Source organism: Cynara cardunculus, assembly GCF_001531365.2.
Source record: "Cynara cardunculus var. scolymus isolate 2C chromosome LG 2, CcrdV1, whole genome shotgun sequence".
In the NCBI taxonomy this organism is placed as follows: Eukaryota; Viridiplantae; Streptophyta; class Magnoliopsida; order Asterales; family Asteraceae; genus Cynara; species Cynara cardunculus.
This window is the reverse complement of record NC_037529.1, coordinates 24,907,407-24,928,904: the sequence shown is the minus strand read 5'-3', so window position 1 is coordinate 24,928,904 and position 21,498 is coordinate 24,907,407. Positions and strand designations below refer to the sequence as shown.

The following is a 21,498-nucleotide window of genomic DNA, read 5'->3' as shown; positions in this document are numbered from 1 at the left end:
TAATTCTTTTCAGAGGATGAGTTTTATCTCCTCTTGTAATTCTTTCAATTAGTCATTTCTTGCATTCATTTGTCCATTTTTACTTTTTCATACTTAGGGGRAGATTGTTAGCTCCAATATTTACTTAATGTAAAAGTATGAAAAAGTATTCTGCAAGTGTTGACAGAAGGGTATCTTCCACATAAGACAACAGAGGACCATCAATAGAAGCTGTTTGATCGTGCAAGTCAAGAATGACATAACCTCTGTTGTCTCTCACAGAGGTTCTGGAAAATGGTCCTCTGGCAATAAGAACCTACCAAGTCTTCTACAGCAGAGCCTCTGAGCTGGCTCACAGAGGGTCTGYGGATTCGTCTTCTGTGAAGATCCTGTTCTGCTGTTTTTCAAAGGTTGTTAGTTGCACGTGCTTCTCACGTGACTAGGTCTTTAATCGACTTTACTTGGATGGCTTGGATGATTTCACACGTCTAGGTCATGTCAGAAAGGTTATTAGGAACTAGTATAAATAGCAGCTTAGGCCTTTGTAATTCAGTGTGCTTTCGTATTGTAATCATCTTATTTTCAATCAATTGAAAAACCTTTGAAGCTATTCTATTGCGTTCATCTTCTTCATATCAATCTGTGTGTTCTTGATTAATTACTCTGTTGTGTTCTTATCATTGTTTTCGCTGCACTGTAATCGTCCTAAAGATCATCCAGAGTAAGAGATCAAATACCAAAGCTGAATTTACAGGTCCTAACAAACATCTTCAGCTTTCAGCTTATGATCCAAGATTCTGGATCCAAGCTTGTAGATGGACAGGTTGCCTTTCTTGAAGTACTTGTTGCTAAATATTTTAGCAAACACCATTGATAAGAATCTGGTGTAAGGTACTACCTTCTCCCTCTGACGCATGTTCAGCTTCAGCACTAGGTCTTCAAAGATCACGTTGGCAAAGTTGATTGGCCTTTGAAGAATGACGGAAATGAAATATTCAACACAACTCTGGATGTTTGATCTTGTCCACAAGTTTTTCCTCCCATACACTGGATGAAATGGGAAAACAAAAACTGCCATACCGCTGGCATGCGGTTCTTCTTAATTTTTGAAAGCGACTTGAGAGGATCGCTGGAATCCTTCTTTGTTGGCCAGGCATAGCCAATATCATCCAAGCAGAAGATGATATCTTCAATGGAAGGTTCACTGGCATAGGGACCCTTTGGTAGATGAAGAGCGGTCCTTGGTGTAGCAATGCCGAAACTGACAGTCATCCTGTTAAAGGTAAAGGAAATTTTCTCCACCTGTTTACCAGTCTTATCAGTCTCTTGAACTACTTCAGCAGTAAGCCAGAACTGCTGAAGAACTTCCTTCATCATGACAGGTTCATGGGAGATAGCGAAAGAGATAGGAGAGTTCTTGAGGAATGTAGTAGCTTCCTCGTAGAAAGATTTGTTGGCCGGAATGTCTAACAAGGCCACAAGATTGTTGGGATTGAAAGACACATCGTCAATCGAGAAGTTCACATTCTTGGCAAGACATTTCTGTTATAAATAAGACAAAATAAGGAAGAACAGATCTGTTAGAAATCCAAGATACATATGTAAACTATAAAGTTTTGAAACGATAAAACTTCTTTTGAAAAATCCACAACGAAAATATTAGGGTTTTCCAAGAAGAGTAAGTGTATAGAAACTTTAGATTATAACCAAGTATAAGAATGTATTAATAATCTTTATATTAGTTGTTTAAGAGAACAAGATCTTAAAGAACCTAACATAAGTTTCTTAGAAGAAGAACATATCAAAAAGAAAGAAGTGTTATCGACCTTGAGTCTTAGAAGAAGAAGAAGGTTGAAGGGTTTTGAGAGTTCTTTAGTTCTTGCTTGCAAAAGATTTTGAGGCAGAGGTTCGACAAAAGTATTTGAAAGCGTAAGGTAAAAATAAGAGGAGAAGTCTCATATTTATAGGTAGGATGAGAGAGAAATGGAAAGAGGATAGAGGAAAATACGACTTAAAAGTTGTGCAATGATGAAGAAAATAGCACATTCTCATCCACGATTGGATGAAATATTGAGGGGTCGCGTGTGTCAGAACAGTACGCACATCTAAAAAAATCGTATTGTTTAAAATAAAAATGACATCATAAGACGTTTCATTTTCCATTTCCTTTTAAACAAAAATTTTAAGATATTCAAAAAAACATCATACTTAACAATATGAAAAGTTTTTGAAAAGGTTTAATGACAAGAAGAATCACCGAAGAAAAGTAAATCTTTTAAAACATTGTCACTAAAAGAGAAAAGCTTCAGTGATGGTTTTCTTTTAAAAATATATCTTAAAGAGATATATTTGCTTAAATGGTTCAATGATGAAAGAAACACTGAAACAAACTTTTAAAATATTTTGATCACTGAGTATGAAAACATCTAGTGATAGTTTTAAGTTTTGAAGAGAGAGAATATAAGTATACATACCTTAGAAAGAGAAGATATATTTACTGTTATGACTGAAATTTTGTGTAAAATTGTATTCGTCTTGAAAGTTTATTTTGTCTATAATTGTATAAAGTCACCGTGTTTGACTTTTCTTAGATGCTTGACTTTGACTATGTGGTTTATTGTTTGACCCTATAAATAGGGTGATTCTTTGTAATTTAGGTAGGATGCTTATTGTAAAAATTTATTTTTACGTAATTGAAGTTTGACCAAGATTTGAAGATTGATTTTCTCTCTCAAACTCTCTCATCTTCTCTCTATTGTTCTTATTGAAGATCTTGAAGATTGCTATGGATTTATTGAAGATTCATGAAGATTGATTAAAGTGGGACAAAGAATTGGTATCAGAGCTTGAAATGCAGAAAATTTTGGTTAAGAATTAGCACAAAAATGCTGTAAATCTGAAAATTTTCGGGTTTATCTTCACGTGTTCTTCATGTGTTCTTAAGAGTTCTTGAATGTTCTTGATGATTTTCCACTAAATTTTTCAATTTGTTGATGTTTGATTGTTAAGATTGTGATTATTTGATGCGTTTTGTTGTAGTGAATCATTGTTGTTCAAACATTTTTTGCATTTGATCAATATTTTGGAAGATTTGAAGGATTTTTTAAGTTTTGGAAAAAATTTTGTTCATCCTTGATATTCATAAAATTTGTGATTTTGATCCGTTCTTGGATGAATTTTTGTTAAAATTTGTGTTTTTTCTTCTTTTTCATTGTGCAAATCCGATCATCTCGTTGACCATATTCAACCATGTATGGTCATAACCTTTATTGTATTGAATCATTTGTTGCTGTGGATCAAAGTTGACCAAGTTTCCATAGTTTGACTGATTTTGTTGAATATCTTTTTTCCGGAATGCTTTCATCCAAATTTTTTTCAAGTCCTTGTCCGGATTTCATCTCCGGACGACTAATTCTTGCAATATCTTGAAGTTTCCACTTGTTGCTCATGTACATAAATTGATTGGTTCCATGAGGACTAGATTCAAACACTTTTTGTCCGGATTGTCTATCCGGTTGATTTCCTTCATTTGTGGTTTTTGTCATTAAATTTTTTGAATCCAGTCATTTCCTTATCCGGACTTCATTTTGCGGTGGCTGTTTCATATGGTTGCTGTCCGGATTGCCTATCCGGTAATCAAAGCTTCATAGGAGTTGTACACCTTTGATAGAATTTTATTGGCTGTTGGTTGCATATTATATTTTGGTGATAATGGAATGCTTACCTATCTAGTTGGTTGATATTATATTTTAATTGAATCCAGCCTTTTGTATCCGGCCAGTACTGTTTTGTGAATGCTTTGCATGGTTGAAAGTAGTATATAGTTGACCGTATTCGGACGATGTTGTGAATACTGAACAAATTCGATTGGATATTGATATTTTTGCATGCTAACAAAGTCCGGCCATTATTATTACATGTGCATGGTTTTTCTTATCCGGACGACCATTATTAAAAGCTTTGCATGGATTGTTGTTGGTATTGATTCATATTGACCGAATCCGGTCAATAAAAGGTTGCATGTATTGTCTGAACTTTCAATCCGGTCAAACCTTGTTCATGAATTTTGATTGCTTTGTTTAATATTGCTTATTCGTATTCGGCTGCTTGCATGAACGAACATTGTTTAATATTGTTTATCCATATTGTTTGCATGTTTGCATGGTGTTATATTAAGTTGTCCGAATTTGTTAACAAGGTGTCCGAATATGATTACAAGTTTATCAAAGCTATTGGTTGTCCGGATTTAATCAAAGTGTCAAGCTTGTCATATTTGTTTGAGTATTGAAATTTGTTTGTGAAATTTTCATCTGTTTGAGAATTTTTGTGAGTGTTTGTTAATCAAAGTTTTGAACTGCAAATATCCTTGTTGTTTAATCAATCGATTAGAATATGGCAGTTTAATTTGAGAACGAGAATAAAGTTTTGAGAGAGAGAATTTCTGAACTAGAAAGAAAATATTTTAAGTTGATTGATGAAAGTTTTGCTGATAAAGAATTTCTCAAAGAGCTACAAAGTGAGAATAAAATCTTGAGAGAAAATTCTGAAAAGATTTTATCAGATAAGACATGCGAATTTGAGAGAATTTTGAATAAAATAAGAACAAAAGGTGATGAAGGATTGAAGATTTGGGTTGATGCGAATAAGAAGTTATTTGACAAACTTCAAGATTTGCAAAAAGTGAGGAATTTTTCTGAGAAAGTTCATCCAGAGACTGAGGACTTAACTGATAAATCTGAGAGTGGGTTGAGTGAGTTACAGAAATTACTAGAGTTAGAGAAGGAAAAAGCACTGAAAGCTGAGAAGAGTTAAAGTTTTGAAAGAATGGAATTTGAAAAGGAAAAGAAGAGAATGTGTGATTTAGAGAAAAGGTTCGGAGCTGAACGTGTATCTTATGAGAATAAGATAAACTCTCTTGAGCTAAATGCCAAAATGCTGTTAAAGCAAATCTCGGATTTTGAGTAGCTGATCATCTTGGAACGGGCCAAGAATGATAAAGAGAAGAAAGACATCTCAGAAGACTGTCAGATCCAAATACATAAGTTATCTGAAAGCACTGTTCTGAAGCAGAAGGCTTTAGACGAAGAGAAGAAGCAATTTGCTCTTGAGAAGAGAAATACTTCAAAGAAGTATATATCAATTGCTAAAGAACTTGCTAATAAGAAAAAGTGGCTTGACATCGCTTCGGAGAATAATAAGACCAGCTCAGATGAAGAAAAAAGAGAGTTAATAAATCAGAAAAGAAAGTTTGAAATGCTTCAGAAGGAGTTAGAAGGTAAACTCCTTGACGCTACAAAGAAATTGTCTGATCTGAAGACAGACCTTGAAACTGAACTGAAGATGAGAACAGAACTTAAAAATAAGTTTGATTTAGTTACTGCTGAAAGAGACCAACTTTTACAGAAAGTCAAAGACTTTTCTTGTGCACAAAGCTCAATTGGTTCTCCATCACAGTGTAAAACTAGCTTCTATGACTGTTCCAAATCGAATAGTTATTCAAACAGTCCTAAATCTACTATTTCTAAGAACTATTCTCATTCTTCTAATCAGTATTATCAATGGTATGTTATCAGATCTCCCAATTATTCTTCTAAGATTAAAAGCATTTGGGTTAGTAAATCTGAATCTGTTTCAACTTGTACTCCTGTTGCTACTAATAATCTTCCTTGTTTTGTGAGATCCAATTCTGACTTGATAAATCTTAGCAAGAAAAKGATCATGTGCTCCACATGTAAATCAACAGATTTTGTGAACAAGAAGATATATAACAAATGGAGTACAGACAGCAGATATCAGAACAGTTCGAAAGGTAAGAACAGGTATGATCACAATAGCTGATATGGATCATATTTTATTTTTGATCATTCTGTTCAAAGTGCTAAAAAGAATACATCAAATAGAAATAGATGGTTTGGAAGTTACAACATACCCCAACCCGATACTAACAAAATAGGACTCAAATTCATTTGGGTACCAAAATCTACTTAATCTGGTTTTGTAGGTGTGTCAAGTTTGTGCTGATCAGAATATCATATCAATGATACACCAATGCAGGGGGAGTTGTAATCTATTCCAAACGAGGCTTCTGAATACATCAGTTCAGGACCCGTGTTTTACTGAGTGTGGTTTCTAAACACTCAGTTTAGAACCCGTTCTTAAAATGTTCCCATTTTTTTTATTCTTTTGAGCTAAACTGAAACATTACTGAAATCAACTTTCTAGGGGGAGTCTCTAGAAGTTTTTCAATAAAAGTTTTTGATAAATGAGTTATTTTTGGGAAACGAGTACTTTTTCTGAACAGGTATTTCCTGAGATTTTACTTGTGTAATTTCTCATCGTACATAACTCCAATAACTGTTTCAGCTATTCTTCAAACTGTTATTATCACGTCTCTTAAAATCATATCATTTTCGGTGATAATACACTCGTTAGTAATCAAAGTTTGTTTTTCTGATTTTTTTTACTTTGATTGATACACATTATACAATTCTTTGAATAATCAGAATCTGTAAACGTGTTCTTACAGATCTTCATTCATTTCTCTCATATACCGAATAATCTGATTGTTGTCGCATCATTCATTATTGATTATGCTTAAAGCCAAATTTCTTGATCAATTTCTATCTGATCATTGTGCTTATTTGCAATAATAATACTGATTAATCATTGTGATCAACTGAGCATATTGTATTTTAGGAGGGATTGAGTGCTTATCAGAAATACCTCAATGGAATGTCAGAACCGACAAACCTACCCATGAGGACAACCATATCTGAGTGAGCTTTATACACAAAAGGGTTTGTGTGCTGAGACTAAAATGAAAATGAGAGGGGTAGTTGTTGTGAGCCAAAAGAATTGATGAGAGTTGTGTCAGGATTAAAAGAAAATGAAAATCTTGTTCCAAAATTATAAAATCCGGGCATACCACATTATCTATTAGTTCTCAATTCTTTCGAGACTAATATTGAAAAAGGCAAAGCCCAGGCCAATTCTTGTCACCACAACCCTACCAGCTACTCATTTTTCTCTCAACAGATAAGTGTTTCAATAACACTTGGGGAACACAGCTTATCATCAATCAATTTCTCATTCGGAGAAAGTTGATATTGAATCAGAAGGATATATGTCCCCCCCCCCCCTTCAAGTCTTCTTGATCACTAATTGAGTCTAATAAATTTGTGTAGTCCACACGATTTTTTTGAGCCTAAACAGAAGCATACGTTGCTTTATCTTTCTACACTACACAGATTTTGCCTTTTATATGTTAATTTGCCAAAACATTCATAGATATGCTATTCTTAAGCTATCAAAGATGGAATGAAAGACCTGGTGAGATAAGCATCATAAAGTCTCATATTTACAGTACATCCGTTGTACTGAGTATATCTGTTATACTCACAGGCCAATCTTTTTATAAGATTGAAAACAATTTCATTCGTTGAATTTGGTTGTTACCTTCCCATTCCCTTAATCTGAAAAGATTAAATAAGTGGATTTGCAAAGATCTACTTACAATTTCATGAATTGACGGCTTACGCGGAAAATTTCATTCATTCTGTGTATGATGTAATGATTCTCATTTCATCATAAGGGGGAGTATGTAATAATGAATGAAATGTCTAATTTCGAACATTATAAGGGGAATCTGATGTAAAGATCAAGGGGAAGTAACTTCAAAATTGGCAAAAGACTCAAAAGAAGTGCGACTGGAGATGATTACAAAGATTATTCCTATGCTACAATATCTGAGAGTTGTTGAATGTGAAGATCATCATTTCAACAGTTTACTGATAGAGATTTTGCGTCGTAAAAGAATGTTTGTGATCTTATCTGAAGAAATTCATTATTGGAGAGAATGTTTAAAATTTGTTCGTTATTGTTTTTGTTCTACATTGTCAAAAAGAGAAGATCATCGCGGTTCTACATTCGAAGGGAAGAATGCTAGAAGATCTTTCTCAACAATTGATTGTCTGAAGATTTCGAGTTGAAGTTTGTTTTTGAAGAAGACATTGTTGTGCTTAAAGTTTCAAAGTTCAAACGAGGCTCAACGCGCGCAATTTCTTTCAAGTCTGAATACAAAGGGGGAGAATGTTAGGACTAAAATTTTGTGTAAAATTGTATTCGTCTTGAAAGTTTATTTTGTCTATAATTGTATAAAGTCATCATGTTTGACTTTTCTTAGATGTTTGACTTTGACTATGTGGTTTATTGTTTGACCCTATAAATAGGGTGATTCTTTGTAATTTAGGTAGGATGCTTATTGTAAAAATTCATTTTTACGTAATTTAAGTTTGACCAAGATTTGAAGATCGACTTTCTCTCTCAAACTCTCTCATCTTCTCTCTATTGTTCTTATTGAAGATCTTGAAGATTGCTATGGATTTATTGAAGATTCATGAAGATTGATTAAAGTGGGACAAACATTTACTCAAGACTTTAGTGATAGAATAAGAACACTCAATCATTTCACTTACTGAGTAATGCTTATAGTTGAAGGAATTTAATCCACAACGTTTAGCATTCCAAGTTCGCTGATCAAAATGTTAAATCTTGTCTCATCAAGAGGCTTGTAAAAAGGTCAACGAGTTGGTAATCAGTTGGAATAAAGTGAAGCTTAATATTATCATTCATAACATGATCTCTGATAAAATGATATCGGATCTCAATATGTTTGGTCTTGGAGTGAAGAACAAGATTGTTTGCAATAGCAATAGCAATAGCACTAGTACTATCGCAATAGATAGGAATTTGGAAAACTAAAGATCATAATCGTTGAGCTGGTTTTTCATCCAAAGGACTTGGGCACAGCAACTTCCAATAGCAACATATTTAGCTTCAGCGGTTTATGTGGACACATAATTATGCTTTTTACTTGTTCAACTTTCCACCTAGAAGCTGACAGCCTCTAGTGGTGCTTTTCCTATCAATTTTGCATCCTGCAAAATCACTATCTGAATAACCTATTAGGTCAAAACCTGAACCTTTAGGGTACCAGAGATCCAAGTTAGGAGTTCCTTGAAATATCTGAATATGCGTTTTATAGCAATCAATGGGACTCCTGAGGTTCAGATTAATATCGTGCACAAAGACAAGTAGAATACATGATATCTAGTCGACTTGCTGTGAGATACAGCAGAGAGCCAATCATTCCTCAATAAATAGTAACATTTACAGGCTTTCCGTTTGGATCCTTGTTTAGAGAGAGAGGAGGAGCCATTAGAGTTTTCAAAGATGAGCTGTTGGATAGATCAAACTTTTTCAGCATATCTCTGACATACTTACTTTGGCTGATAAATATACCTTTATGTGATTGCTTGATCTGGGGACCTAGAAAATAGGTTAGTTCTCCCATCATACTCATCTGATATTCTTTCTTCATGCGATCAGCGAACCAAAAACACAAAGAGGGATTAGTGGAACCAAATATAATATCATCGACATAAATTTGGACTAGAATGATATGACCTTTAACTTTCCTAAGAAATAAGGTATGGTCAATCTTTCCACAAACAAATTTATCATAGATAAGAAATGAGGAGAGGGTATCATACCAGGCACGAGGGGTCTATTTTAACCCTTAGAGAGCTTTATCCAATCGATAGACATGATTTGGATACTTAGGGTCAAGAAATCCTGGAGGTTATTCAACATAAACTTCCTCTTGGAGTTTTCCATTAAGGAAAACACTCTTTACGTCTATTTGGTAAACTTTATAGTCTTTATGGGTAGCAAAGGCTAGGAAGAGTTGAATAGCTTCGAGTCTAGCCACTGATGCGAAGGTTTCGTCATTATCAATTCTTTGTTTTTCTCTATAACCCTAAGCAACAAGGCGAGCCTTGTTACGGGTTAGCATACCTTGTTCATCTAACTTAATGCGTAAACCCATTTGGTGCCTATCACAGTTTTTTCAGATGGACGTGGGACAAGGTACCAAACTTTGTTTTTATTAAACTCAATAAGCTCCTCTTGCATGCCAATAACCCAACTAGGGTCTGAGATAACATCATTGATTTTCTTGGGTTCAACTATAGAAAGGAAGTTGACAAAGAGACATGTATTACCTAGAACACGTCGTGTCTGAATACCTGCACTAGGATCACCAAGAATTTGATGAATTGGATGGTCTTTTGTCCATCGTTGAGCTGGTAGAGGATTGTCATCTGAGCATCGATGTTCAGGAACAGAAGATGAGACTTCAGCTACAGATTCTTCAGCAATGGGTAGAATTGCTAAAGGAGCCTCAGTGAGAGATTCAACGACTGATAGAGGTTCAGATGTTGAAGGCATTTCATTCACTGATTGGTCAGTGTTTGAAGTAGAGCGAGGAATGCAACTAATGGGCACTGCAACGATCTCTGAAGAAGATTTGCTTTGGTTATTAGTTGCAACTGGAATGATAAGTGGATCATCATAAGCTTCTTGAGTATCAGCATTAGGTTGATTGTTGAAGGAAGCTTCAGGTTGTCCAACATAAGAGAACATTCAATTTTCTAATTCTTCATCATCATTAAGGATGAGTTTAGAATTAGCTGATTGAGATTCATCAAAGAGGACATGAATAGTTTCTTCTATGGTCTATCGACGTTTGTTGAATACTCTGAAGGCTTTGGATATTGAACAATATCGAAGAAATATTCATTCATCAGCTTTGGGATTGAACTTTCTAAGTTGGTCACGGTTGTTGAGAATGAAACATGTGCAACCAAATATATGAAGAAAATTGAGAGTAGGCTTTCTGCTATGGAAGAGTTCGTAAGCTATCTTCTTGAATCTCTTAACGATCAGCGACCGATTTTGAGTGAAACAAGCAGTATTGACAGCTTCAGCCTAGAAATGAGTAGGACGATGAGATTCACTGAGCATTGATAGAGCAACCTCGATGATTTTTTGATTTCTCTTTTTAGCGACCCCATTTTATTATGGAGTTCTCACAGAAGAGACGTTGTGAGAGATTCCCTTATCCTCAAAGAAGCTATCCATAGTACTGTTTTTTAATTCAGTTCCATGGTCACTTCTGATAGATTGTATTTTAATATTGTTAAGTACTTCTATCCTTTTGATGAACGAGATAATTTCTTCAGGTGCTTTACTTTTGGATATAAGAAAGAAGCCCCCAAGTGTACTTGGAGTACTCATCAACAATGACAAGTGTATATTTCTTTCCAGCGATGAATTGTACGTTGATAGGACCAAAGAGATCCATGTGCAATAGCTGAAGTGGAGAAGTCAATGAAGATATTTGCTTAGACTTGAAGCTAGCTCTTGTCCGTTTTCCTTTTTCACACGCTGAGCAAAGAGATTCCTTTGTAAAGGCGTATTGAGGAAGACCAATAACGAGATCATTTCGAGATAGCTCACTAAGTGTCTTGAAGTTGAAATGAGAAAGTCGTTTGTGCCACAGCCAGTTGATATATGAAGAAGCTTTTGAGAGAAAATAGTTGTTCTCAGTAAGAGGAGAATCCATGTTGATTATATATATATATATATATATATTCTCTAGGCGAGAACCGGTTAGAGCAACCTTATCATCCTTGTTGAAGATGTAGCATGAATTCTTAGAAAATTTTACTGTGAAATATTTATCACATAGCTGACTGATGCTAAGAAGATTGTGTTTCAGTCCTTCAACATATGCAACACGTTTGAAAGTAGTTGTACAATTGGTTAATACACATAAACCTTTGGTATATACTTTTCCATTTCCTCTAGAAGTTATAGAAGGGCCTCTTTCATCCTTCTAATCGATGAGCAGGGATTTATCTCCAGTCATATGTCTTGAGCATCCATTATCGAGATACCAAATGCTTTTGACTTCCTGAGCAAGAGAGGATGATGAGGGATCACTGGAGGTTGATGTCTCAGAAGTTTCTTCCTTGACATCCTTGGCCATTAAGCAGAGATAGGCCGTGTCTTCCTCATCTGAGAATGATTCGTCAAAAGAATCAACCAGTCATGTTCTATAGTGACAATACCTTTGCCCTTTCGCTAAGAACTCTTCATCTTCTTATACTTCTCCTTCAGCTTCAGATATTTATCGTCTTTGGACCTGAAAGAGGATGGGTTTTTGAAGATGGCGTCACAGTCTTCTTTAACCTGCATTCACTCGCAAAGTGACCTTTGCGTTGACAGTTGTAGCAGATCGCTGAAGCCTTGTCAATAAGATCTGACTTTGGCTTATCCTTGATGGTCAGCGAAGGAATCTGCGGAAGTTACTTTTTCTGGAAAATCTTGTAAATGAGTTGGTTAGAAGAGCCAGTGACTCATCAAAGTCTGCAAGATTAGACTCTAACAACTCCTCAGAGTTAAACAGAATAAGCAAGAGGAATAGAAGAAGAAGATGGGATACAAGTTGAAGAATCTTCAAAGATCAAAGCTAAAGGAGAGTTTTTCATTTCTTTGGAATCTTTGATAAGATTCCTCTTCAGTTGACAAGACTGCTCATGATTAAGCAGTATCCCGTAGAGAGAACTTAGAAAGAGGGAAGACATATCATTGGACATTTTGAGACACATAGAATATGTATCCCAAGATTCTGGCAAACATTCCAGAAACTTCGTCAAAGTTTCAGAATTGGAATATTCCCTACCAACAGTCCTCAAATTGATAAGAAGACAATTAAATCTTTGATGTACTTCAGACAATATTTCATTCTTTCCATAGAGAAAGCTTTAGTATTGTCTTTCTAGATTAATCTTCCTCGATTCTTGTACTTGGGAAGTACCTTCATATTGAACACAAAGAGTGTCCCACATGGATTTCGAGGTTTTAAGCTTCATAACAAAATGATAAACCTCATAAGGAAGAGACATGGCCATTATAGATCTCGCTCGAGTATCTATATCCACCTTCTTCTTGTCTTCATCACTTCATTGATGAGGGAGCTTTGGAATCTGCCGTTCAGGAATCGCTGTAGTCGTAGTTGTTTCAGGAACAGCCGGAGATATAGCATATGGAACATAAGGTCTATTCTCTATATGGTGTGGGATCTCAGGATCCACACCCTTCAAGAAGAGAGACATCTGTTTTCCAGAGATTGAAGTTGTCTCTTATAAACCGGGGAGGTTTGGCAAGTAAGCCATTATCGTGAAAGTTGGTGTTAGTGTTTTGTAAAGCCATTTGTAAAATAGTAAATTTATCTAGAGAAGAAGAGATAATAAAATGCAGATAAACAACTAAACAATACGAGAATAAAACACTGCTCTGATACCACTTGTTGGTCCCAGCTAGGTCTACAAGAGTTTAGAGGTGAACAATTTGTAGAAAGGGGGGGGGGATGAACACAAACACAAAAAACTTTCAGTTTTAAAAATATATATTGATATAGAAGGATCAATACAGTTATTTACAAATTGTTTGCAGAAATAGAAAAGGTAAAGATAACCTATCTAAAATAATCTAAGATTACACACAAAAATACTTAGCAAATATAAGAAATTTGCCGAATAAGATAAAAAGACAGAATGATGTTCTTCTTGGGTAAGAACTTTAGAATTAGAGAGAAATTCTAACTTGCTTGAAGATAAACGTATATGTTCTTTTTTGTGTGTTATAGATGTAGTGGATGAGGAGAGCACTCAACTATTTATACCCATTGCATTAAATGCAATTCAGAAGGGTTAGAACACGCGTCAAGCTTTTAGAGAAAAGCTTGTCCTTTGCAACAGTGAAAAAATACTATTGTCTTTCATGGAGTTGGTGGGCACTAGAGTCGACTAGTCGGCTCCGTGCAGTACTATACTTTTGAAAGGGTATGGGTTTGTCCTTTGTGTGTGGAAGGACAAGACAAAAACAATCATGCATGACAAGCTTCATTTGATCGCTGAATGCTGGAATAACGCTGGAGGTCTCTTCAGCATTCACTGAGGCTTGTGTAGTCTTCACACGTATGTTGACTAGGTTGTAATCACTGAATACCGCTTCAAATCACGAACGTGCCAGTCATTGCGCAAAAACCAACAAGTCAACCCACAAGTCTATTTTTCAAAACCCACAAGAAAAAATGTCCTGCAACGTTGATTTAATGTTTGGTTGTTATTTCGTGAGAAAATTTTGAAGCATCCTAAAAAGTAAAACTGTTGGATAACCCGATCAACACTATTCTTCCTCTAGGTAGTGTTTAGTACGCAGACTGAATGAGACAGAACAGGACGGGACGGAACATGACTAATTGTTTGTCCTATGTTTGGTACGACTATGATAGGACATGACAAAACTGTTAAAATGACCATATTACCCCTAAATGTTGTTCAATGTTATTTTATATCATATAATGATTGTAAATGACAACAAATCAACCAAAAATATATTTAAATTATTTAATCTATGATATCAATACTTTTTTTAACATTTCAAGGGCACATGTAAATAACATTTGTCATACCACAAATTCTAAATACGCACATAATTTAAAAAGTTTAGACACAACAATAATAAATAACATTTGTCAAAACACTGTCAAAGGTTTAACATTTCAAGAATGGAGGCTGGAATCGAGAATGAAGGCTGTGGAAAAGAAGAAAGAGGATGCAATTAAATTAGGTTTGTATTTTGATATCAAATAATAATGGCAACATTGTAATCTCAAATTTAGTCCCATGTTGTTCTACCATATTGGATGGAACAAAAAATCTCAAGAGTAGTCCCACTCAATCTTACTTTGTCCCATATCGTTCCATCTCATTTTTGTCTCATGGCAGACCAAAAACGAGACTATTTATTTTTGTCCTGTCCCATTCTATCCAGTTTGCATACTAAACGCACCCCTAAAAAACAACATTCTCAGGGAGTATTTGGGATTGCTTATTTGAAATAATTTATGCTTTTCTACAAAAATGCTTATCAACTTATTATAAGTTAGAATGGTTTAATACCTTTAAAAACTTCTTATTACCGGTTTGGTGCCAGTATAAGTTGTTTATCCAAACACTCAAAAATGTTTATTACCAGTGCCACACTAAAATAAGTTAATAAGTTATTTTTATAAGCAATCCAAACACGCTAGTCAATGTTGTACGAGAGAAGTAGACAACTATCGTTAAATTTGGCCACTTCAATCGTTATATTTAGGGGGTGTTTGGGATTGCTTATAAAAGCTACTTTTTAACTTATTTCAGTCTGGCACAGTGATAAGCTATTTTCTGGTGTTTGGATAAGGAAAAAAAACTGCTTATACCGATGCCAAACCGGTAATAAGCTGTTTTTGATAAGTTAATTCTTCCTGACTTATGAAAAACTGCATATTACCAGTTTACAATTTTAACCCTGTTTTATTTAACTCCGGTTTGATATCACATAAGTTAATAAACACTTTTACAAAAAGGGAAAATTGCACCAAAATGGAACCAACTTTTACCTAATTCATATTTTGGGGAACCAACTTTCAAAATCGTCATTTTGGAGAACCAACTTGCACCTGATTCCTATTTTGGGGAACCAACTTGCACCTGATTCCTATTTTGGGGAACCAACTTTCAAAATCGTCATTTTGGTGAACCAACTTGCACCTGATTTCTATTTTGGGAACCAACTTACAAAATAATTATAGAAAAACAACTAAAATTCGTTTTAAAAAAAAATTTAATGCAATAAAATCTATTTTTCATTTCAAATCTCGTTTTTTTAATTCAGATTCAAATTGAACATTTTTAAAAAAAGTCCAAATTACCACAATAATTTTTTTTTTTACTAATACAAAAAAAAATCAATATAATAGAAAAAAATTAATTGATGTAATTGGTTAGATATAAAAATCTTGAATGTGATATTTAATATTTATTTTTTATTGCATTAATTACTTTTTTCTATTAAATTGATTTTTTTTTGCATTAATAAAAAAAAAAAAATTATCGTGGTAATTTGGATTTTTTAAAAAAAATGTTCAATTTGATATCTTAATTAAAAAAACGAGATTTGAAATGAAAAATAGATTTTATTGCATTAATTTTTATAAAAAAACGAATTTTAGTTATTTTTCTTTAATTATTTTGCAAGTTGATTCCCTAAAATAGGAATCAGGTGCAAGTTGGTTTTCCAAAATGACGATTTTGAAAGTTAGTTCCCCAAAATAGGAATCAGGTGTAAATTGGTCTCCAAAATGACGATTTTGAAAATTTGTTCTCCAAAATAGAAATTAGGTGAAAGTTAGTTTCATTTTAATACAATTTTCTGTTAAAAAAAATATAAGTTATTTTAAATAAGCAATCCAAACACGGTTTACGGATGAAACGAAAATGTTGTAGCTTGGGTTGACGGGCCACCCAAAACGTTATCCTATTGAGCCTGCCTGCAATGTTGGTTTGAATTGGTCGTTCTCTTTCTAAGATCACCCGGTTGAAATTTTGGGGCATTTTGGCACCTGTTAATGCAATGTTTCTCAAAGCTTCACCTCCGGCAATACCCATAAATTTCAAATGTAGTTTCAATGCCGTCTCAAACTCAACGTTTTGTTCTTATGATAGTTGCAATGAGATTGGTGTTGGTGGCACGAAATCTGCAACAAGGGGGGTCGTAATGGTCAGAGCTGGCTACACCAAGAAGCCATTGGAAACCCCTGGAGCTTATGAGCTTATAGACGAGGACACTGGGGATAAGTTCATCGTTTGGGGAGGAACTGATGACAACGACTACCAAGCCCCTATCCCTTCCAAAGAAGTTCTTCATTGGGAACCTTCCAATAATAGCAAGAAAGGCAGAAGCAATCATTTGGCAAACAATTCCGCTGCCATTACCAGACCTAGAGGTGCTGTTATTGTTCTTTAATGTCTATTTTTTTCCTTAATCACCTGGGTGTCGACCACTGAATGTATTGTCTCCTTCCTGTAAGTTTCCACAAGCAGAACTTTTCGAAATTTGCTTTGTTTGGTTGGTTTTCATTTATGTCCGGTATGGGTAAAACTGAGTGTGAAGATTGTATATGAGATTGTGAGGGTTTTTTTTCCAAAGAGCATCCCCTTACTGAATAAGCCACTTTTTATATGCCACTATCTCAAACAGTTATGCATAGTTATGTATAGTTGAATAAGTTGTGTGAGTCCCATTAAATTCATTAGCTGCTAAAAGAAAGTGAATATAAGGCCATATCTTGTGGTCATCTTACGAAGAGTTATGAAAATTCTAATCTCAAGTACGCAAGTTGATTACACAGTGCCAACATAATTGTATGCTTAGAGAAGACTGTCTAGGGAATTTGGTAGCATGCATAAAATGGACCAATGCAGCTTTGTGTATGATTAAAAGTTAATTTAAATACTCTTAACCAACATAATCCGATTTTTCGTGTTTTTTTTATGACCCTCGTCCCCTATGGTCCAGCGGAAGGAGAATTCTTCTTCTATGATCAATTATACACATCAACAACTCCGATCAAATTTAAAGTTTTCTTTGTTTTGGTCCTAAAAAGTTATATATAACTTTGCAGCAAGTGCCAAGGGGGTATCTCGAAGTTTTGAAAGATTGAGAGCGCATAGGGTGAGGGATCTTGGCAGGGTATCCTCTTGGGAAAGGGACCAAAAAGATGGAAACTCGAGTAGTGAACCTATTTCTTCAGCACAAGAGGAAAAAATTGTGGCTAAACAAAATAGATTAAATGTTACAAAAGATGTTTCAGAAGAAGTTGATGGTAGCATTTCAGCAAGTAGGGACTCCAGTTCTTCCCAAAGAGGACCTAGGGCCAACGAACTTGGACAGATATCAATGAATGTTTCAAGTAAACTACGGAAATCAAACACTGCTGGTGATTTTTTTAGCAGAAAATCCTTTAAGGATCTGGGATGCACTGATTACATGCTTCAGTGTTTAGGCAGCCAGCTTATTGCATACCCTTCACATATTCAGGTACTAATTCTTGTCTTCTTGTTTCTCAATATGGAAAAACTAAAAAGACCCATGATCCGAGATCTTTAAATTGTTTGTCAAGTTATTATTATATTGAAGTTCAATTTTGGAAGGTACTTGCTTCTTTTTTTTTTTAGGGAAAATGGTGGTTTTACTGATATTCCATGCTATTAATTTCAATTCAAGTGAATTACATTAATCTCAACTTATGTTCAATCTACATTTTGGTTKCTAGACTTCAGAAGTTGCTCATCTTCCTTAAGTGTAACAATTTACCCCTATTGTGATGCACGTAACTAGTTTTAGGGATATGACAGTTGGATTATGCACATTTATTTGTTTTTATAAATAATATTAGGTGTAGAATGAAAATGTTGATGACAACTAGTCTTTTTTCCACCATTGTAGCCCAAGGATTTTTCATCTTTTGCTGACAACCGTTGTTGGTCTAGTGAAAACAAACCAGATCAGTGTGTGTTTCTCCCTCTCACATGGTTATATTTGTGTTTAGTTTATGATCTGGTAATTATAATGATGGTCTTGGGGATTTTGGAAAGCTGTTCTCTGTGGAGGTGCTGTGGTGTGGTGCCACTATTGCAAAGGAAGAAGGATGGTAATATTTATCACCTTCTTTCTTTCCTGTGTTTCTATTTTAACTTGAATGATGATTGGGTTTTTCTTGATGAACGTCAGGAATTGGAAAATCTTATTTTCAACCCCATCCCCAAGACCAAATAAATCCATTTATTAAATAACGAACTCGAAAAAGGGGATCCATGATGATTGCTATCATAAAAATAGCCATGTAATGGAGACTGATTTAATGCAAAATAGCTAACGAATTAGGAGCTGGGGATCACAAAGGTCATATTGTTAATTAAAGTTAAAGGAAGATGAGGGCAGTTTTTAACAGCAGAGGTCTGGAATTGCTGATTAAGCCTAAAGGGCTGTTTTATTGGTTTTCTATTAAGTCCTGTATGGATAAAGTTGTATCACTGTATGTGTGGATTGGGAAGGTTTTTTCATAGATGGAAGGAGCGTGTATTTTAATTGGGAGGGACAGGTTTGAAAAAACTTGGCTTGATGCATAAAGCTCCCCCACCCTAGAAGCTAAGTCATTTTCTATATCATTAAGCCACTACTAAACAGTCATGTATAGCTGACCGAATAAGCTGAGTCCCATTAAGCTTCTAACAAACAGCCCAACTCATGCTATGATTTATGTAATTTGTTTTTTTCTTTCTTGTTTCAACATCTTTAGGGGTGCTTGTTCCTCAAAATTAATCCCTTCCTTTTTAATTCATTACTATTGGTGGCTATTCTCCATATCTCAAATTCCATGTTCTGGGCTGTTCATGGTGAGTATGACATTATATCTGGTTACTCCCATCTGTGGCTAAGTTATTGTGAACAACTTTTCTTTTCTTAAAATATAAAAAATGAATGCAGGCTATGTCATTCCCGCATGTTATTAGAGGAAAGAGCTGCGTCATAGCTGATCAGAGTGGCTCTGGGAAAACTTTGGCTTATCTTTTACCAGTGGTGCAGAGTATTAGGCAAGATGAGCTCGAAGGACATGCCAAATCTTTGCCTCAAAGTCCTCGAGTTGTTATACTGGTACCAACTGCTGAGTTGGCTTCTCAGGTGAGTTATTCCTTTTATAAAAACTATCAATTATCAACACCCAACATTAAACTTAAATTTCTATATATTTGGAGACCACAAAGATAAAAGATACATGAAAGTATGATAGCTGCAACCCAAAATCTTTGTCTGAGAAAAAGTTGGGTCGGAGGTCCAATTCCCGAAGCTGGAAAGGCCGCCGTCATTGGGTTTCTTCATATCTATCCTCATGGGGTTTAGGGGTTTGGTGGGTTCATGGGTATGATGCCATGGGCCCTATCTGCTTACGAGTGAGGGCTGTGAGGCAAATTTTTTTCTGCATAATCATATTGAAGAAATAATGATAGATTGGCGTCCATACCCTTATAAAGAACCATGTGCTTGTCTCATGACAATCTCAGCAGACATGGGTTGCTGGTAATGGAGGAGGGACAAAATTGTTAAAATGCTTTTTCATTTGAAGACCACTACTGCAGGTTATATGGCCAACAGAAAGACTATAGTCAGAAACGCATTTTGCATTTCACTCTATTGTATTATTATCTTTAAACTGCTTTCAAAAGTTTTAACACTTGAAATTGAAAAATATAGGTTGAACACCCCTGTTACATCTTTCAAAGCTCCACAATCTTCCTCTGTGTGTATAGGTGCACGTGATTGACGTTTCATAGAAAATCAATAAACGATACTAATTGATCTTGGAAAATGTGTAGGGATATATATATATATATAGATATATATATATATATAGATATATATATATATATATATATATATATATATATATAAAGAAAATGCAGCAAATGTGGCTTCTTTGATGAGTATAAGTGGGTAACACCCCAAGCCATACATTGCATGTAACACATATTTCATACAAAAGAAATACATGATATCATTCCATTCAGGTCCCTTAGTACAAGAATCTATTATGACCAAATACAAGGTCTAAAAATTCAAATACATTACTTGTACTAATTGATCAAAACTGTACATCAAAACATATCTTCAAGTAGAAATGCATATAGGAAAATATCACATTTTCCCCTTTCCCTTACCGTCCATATCTCCTGCAACACATAGTTAAAATCACAAAACGAGGGTTAGACCGAAAGGTCTAGTGACATGCCCTATTTATGTTATTGCAGGGTGAAAAATCACCAAAATCTTTATGGAAAACAACATTTCATATATATAACAAATATATGAATAAATAAGAACATAATACTAGATCTTTTCCACATTTCAAGCAAAGCTTTTAGCTATATAAATCCCATATCTCAGAACCAATCAGGTTTCACATAATGCCACTTTTAAACCTTTTCAAATCAAAACAAGGTTTAAATAAAGTTTCAGGCCAAACCTGATGTTTTCTCSTCAATAACATCCAGACTATGATTTCCAATAAGAACCTTGATCCTAAATTTTTAAATCACAAAGAAATAAAGATTTCCGGAACACAGTAATCTTAAAGGATATAATAGAAAGAGTTATATCATACAATCACACATACAAATGCCACCCTTATATCCAAATATACACATCTCCTTGATATGTCACCCTTATCGCATGGTACACCTCTCCTTGATATGCCACCCTTATCCCATGGTACACCTCTCCTTGATATGCCACCCTTATTTCCTCATCAAAATATTTCATAAAACAATTCCAAATAGACCACAGTCATTGAAATTATTATCAATACAAAATCATTTATTTCAAAACTTCCTTTTTATGATAAAATAACATTTCTTATCAAAAACACAAGGCATCACTTCAAATCCGGTCACTTGATTTAGCCGGACTTCATCTTCGGTCAACAGTCCGGACAACACACCGCATAAAGCTTGACCGATTAACACTTAGAATCGAAATCAACATCTTTGTCTGGATAACAAGTCCGGACAATACCCCGCTCACAATTTAACCGATTTAAAACAATCCGGCCACCAAATGGTCATATTCCTACTTCTCAGTTCAAAAAGATAACTATTCTTACTAATCATAACCCGGTCGACATTTGATCGGTTTAAAACAATCCGGACAATACATCGTCCAACCTTTGAC

General features: G+C 34.8%; 1 protein-coding gene across 1 annotated transcript in view; it reads left to right on the top strand.

The window, feature by feature from the left end:
- Positions 1-16,201: 16,201 nt before the first annotated feature.
- LOC112507684 (DEAD-box ATP-dependent RNA helicase 50) overlaps positions 16,202-21,498 on the top strand; it is a 12,616-nt gene continuing 7,319 nt past the window's right edge. The window contains exons 1-3 of the mRNA XM_025112348.1: positions 16,202-16,717; positions 17,396-17,811; positions 19,261-19,455. Coding sequence (XP_024968116.1) covers positions 16,345-16,717; positions 17,396-17,811; positions 19,261-19,455 — 984 coding nt within the window. The 5' untranslated portion in view covers positions 16,202-16,344. The remainder of the gene's footprint in view (positions 16,718-17,395; positions 17,812-19,260; positions 19,456-21,498) is intronic.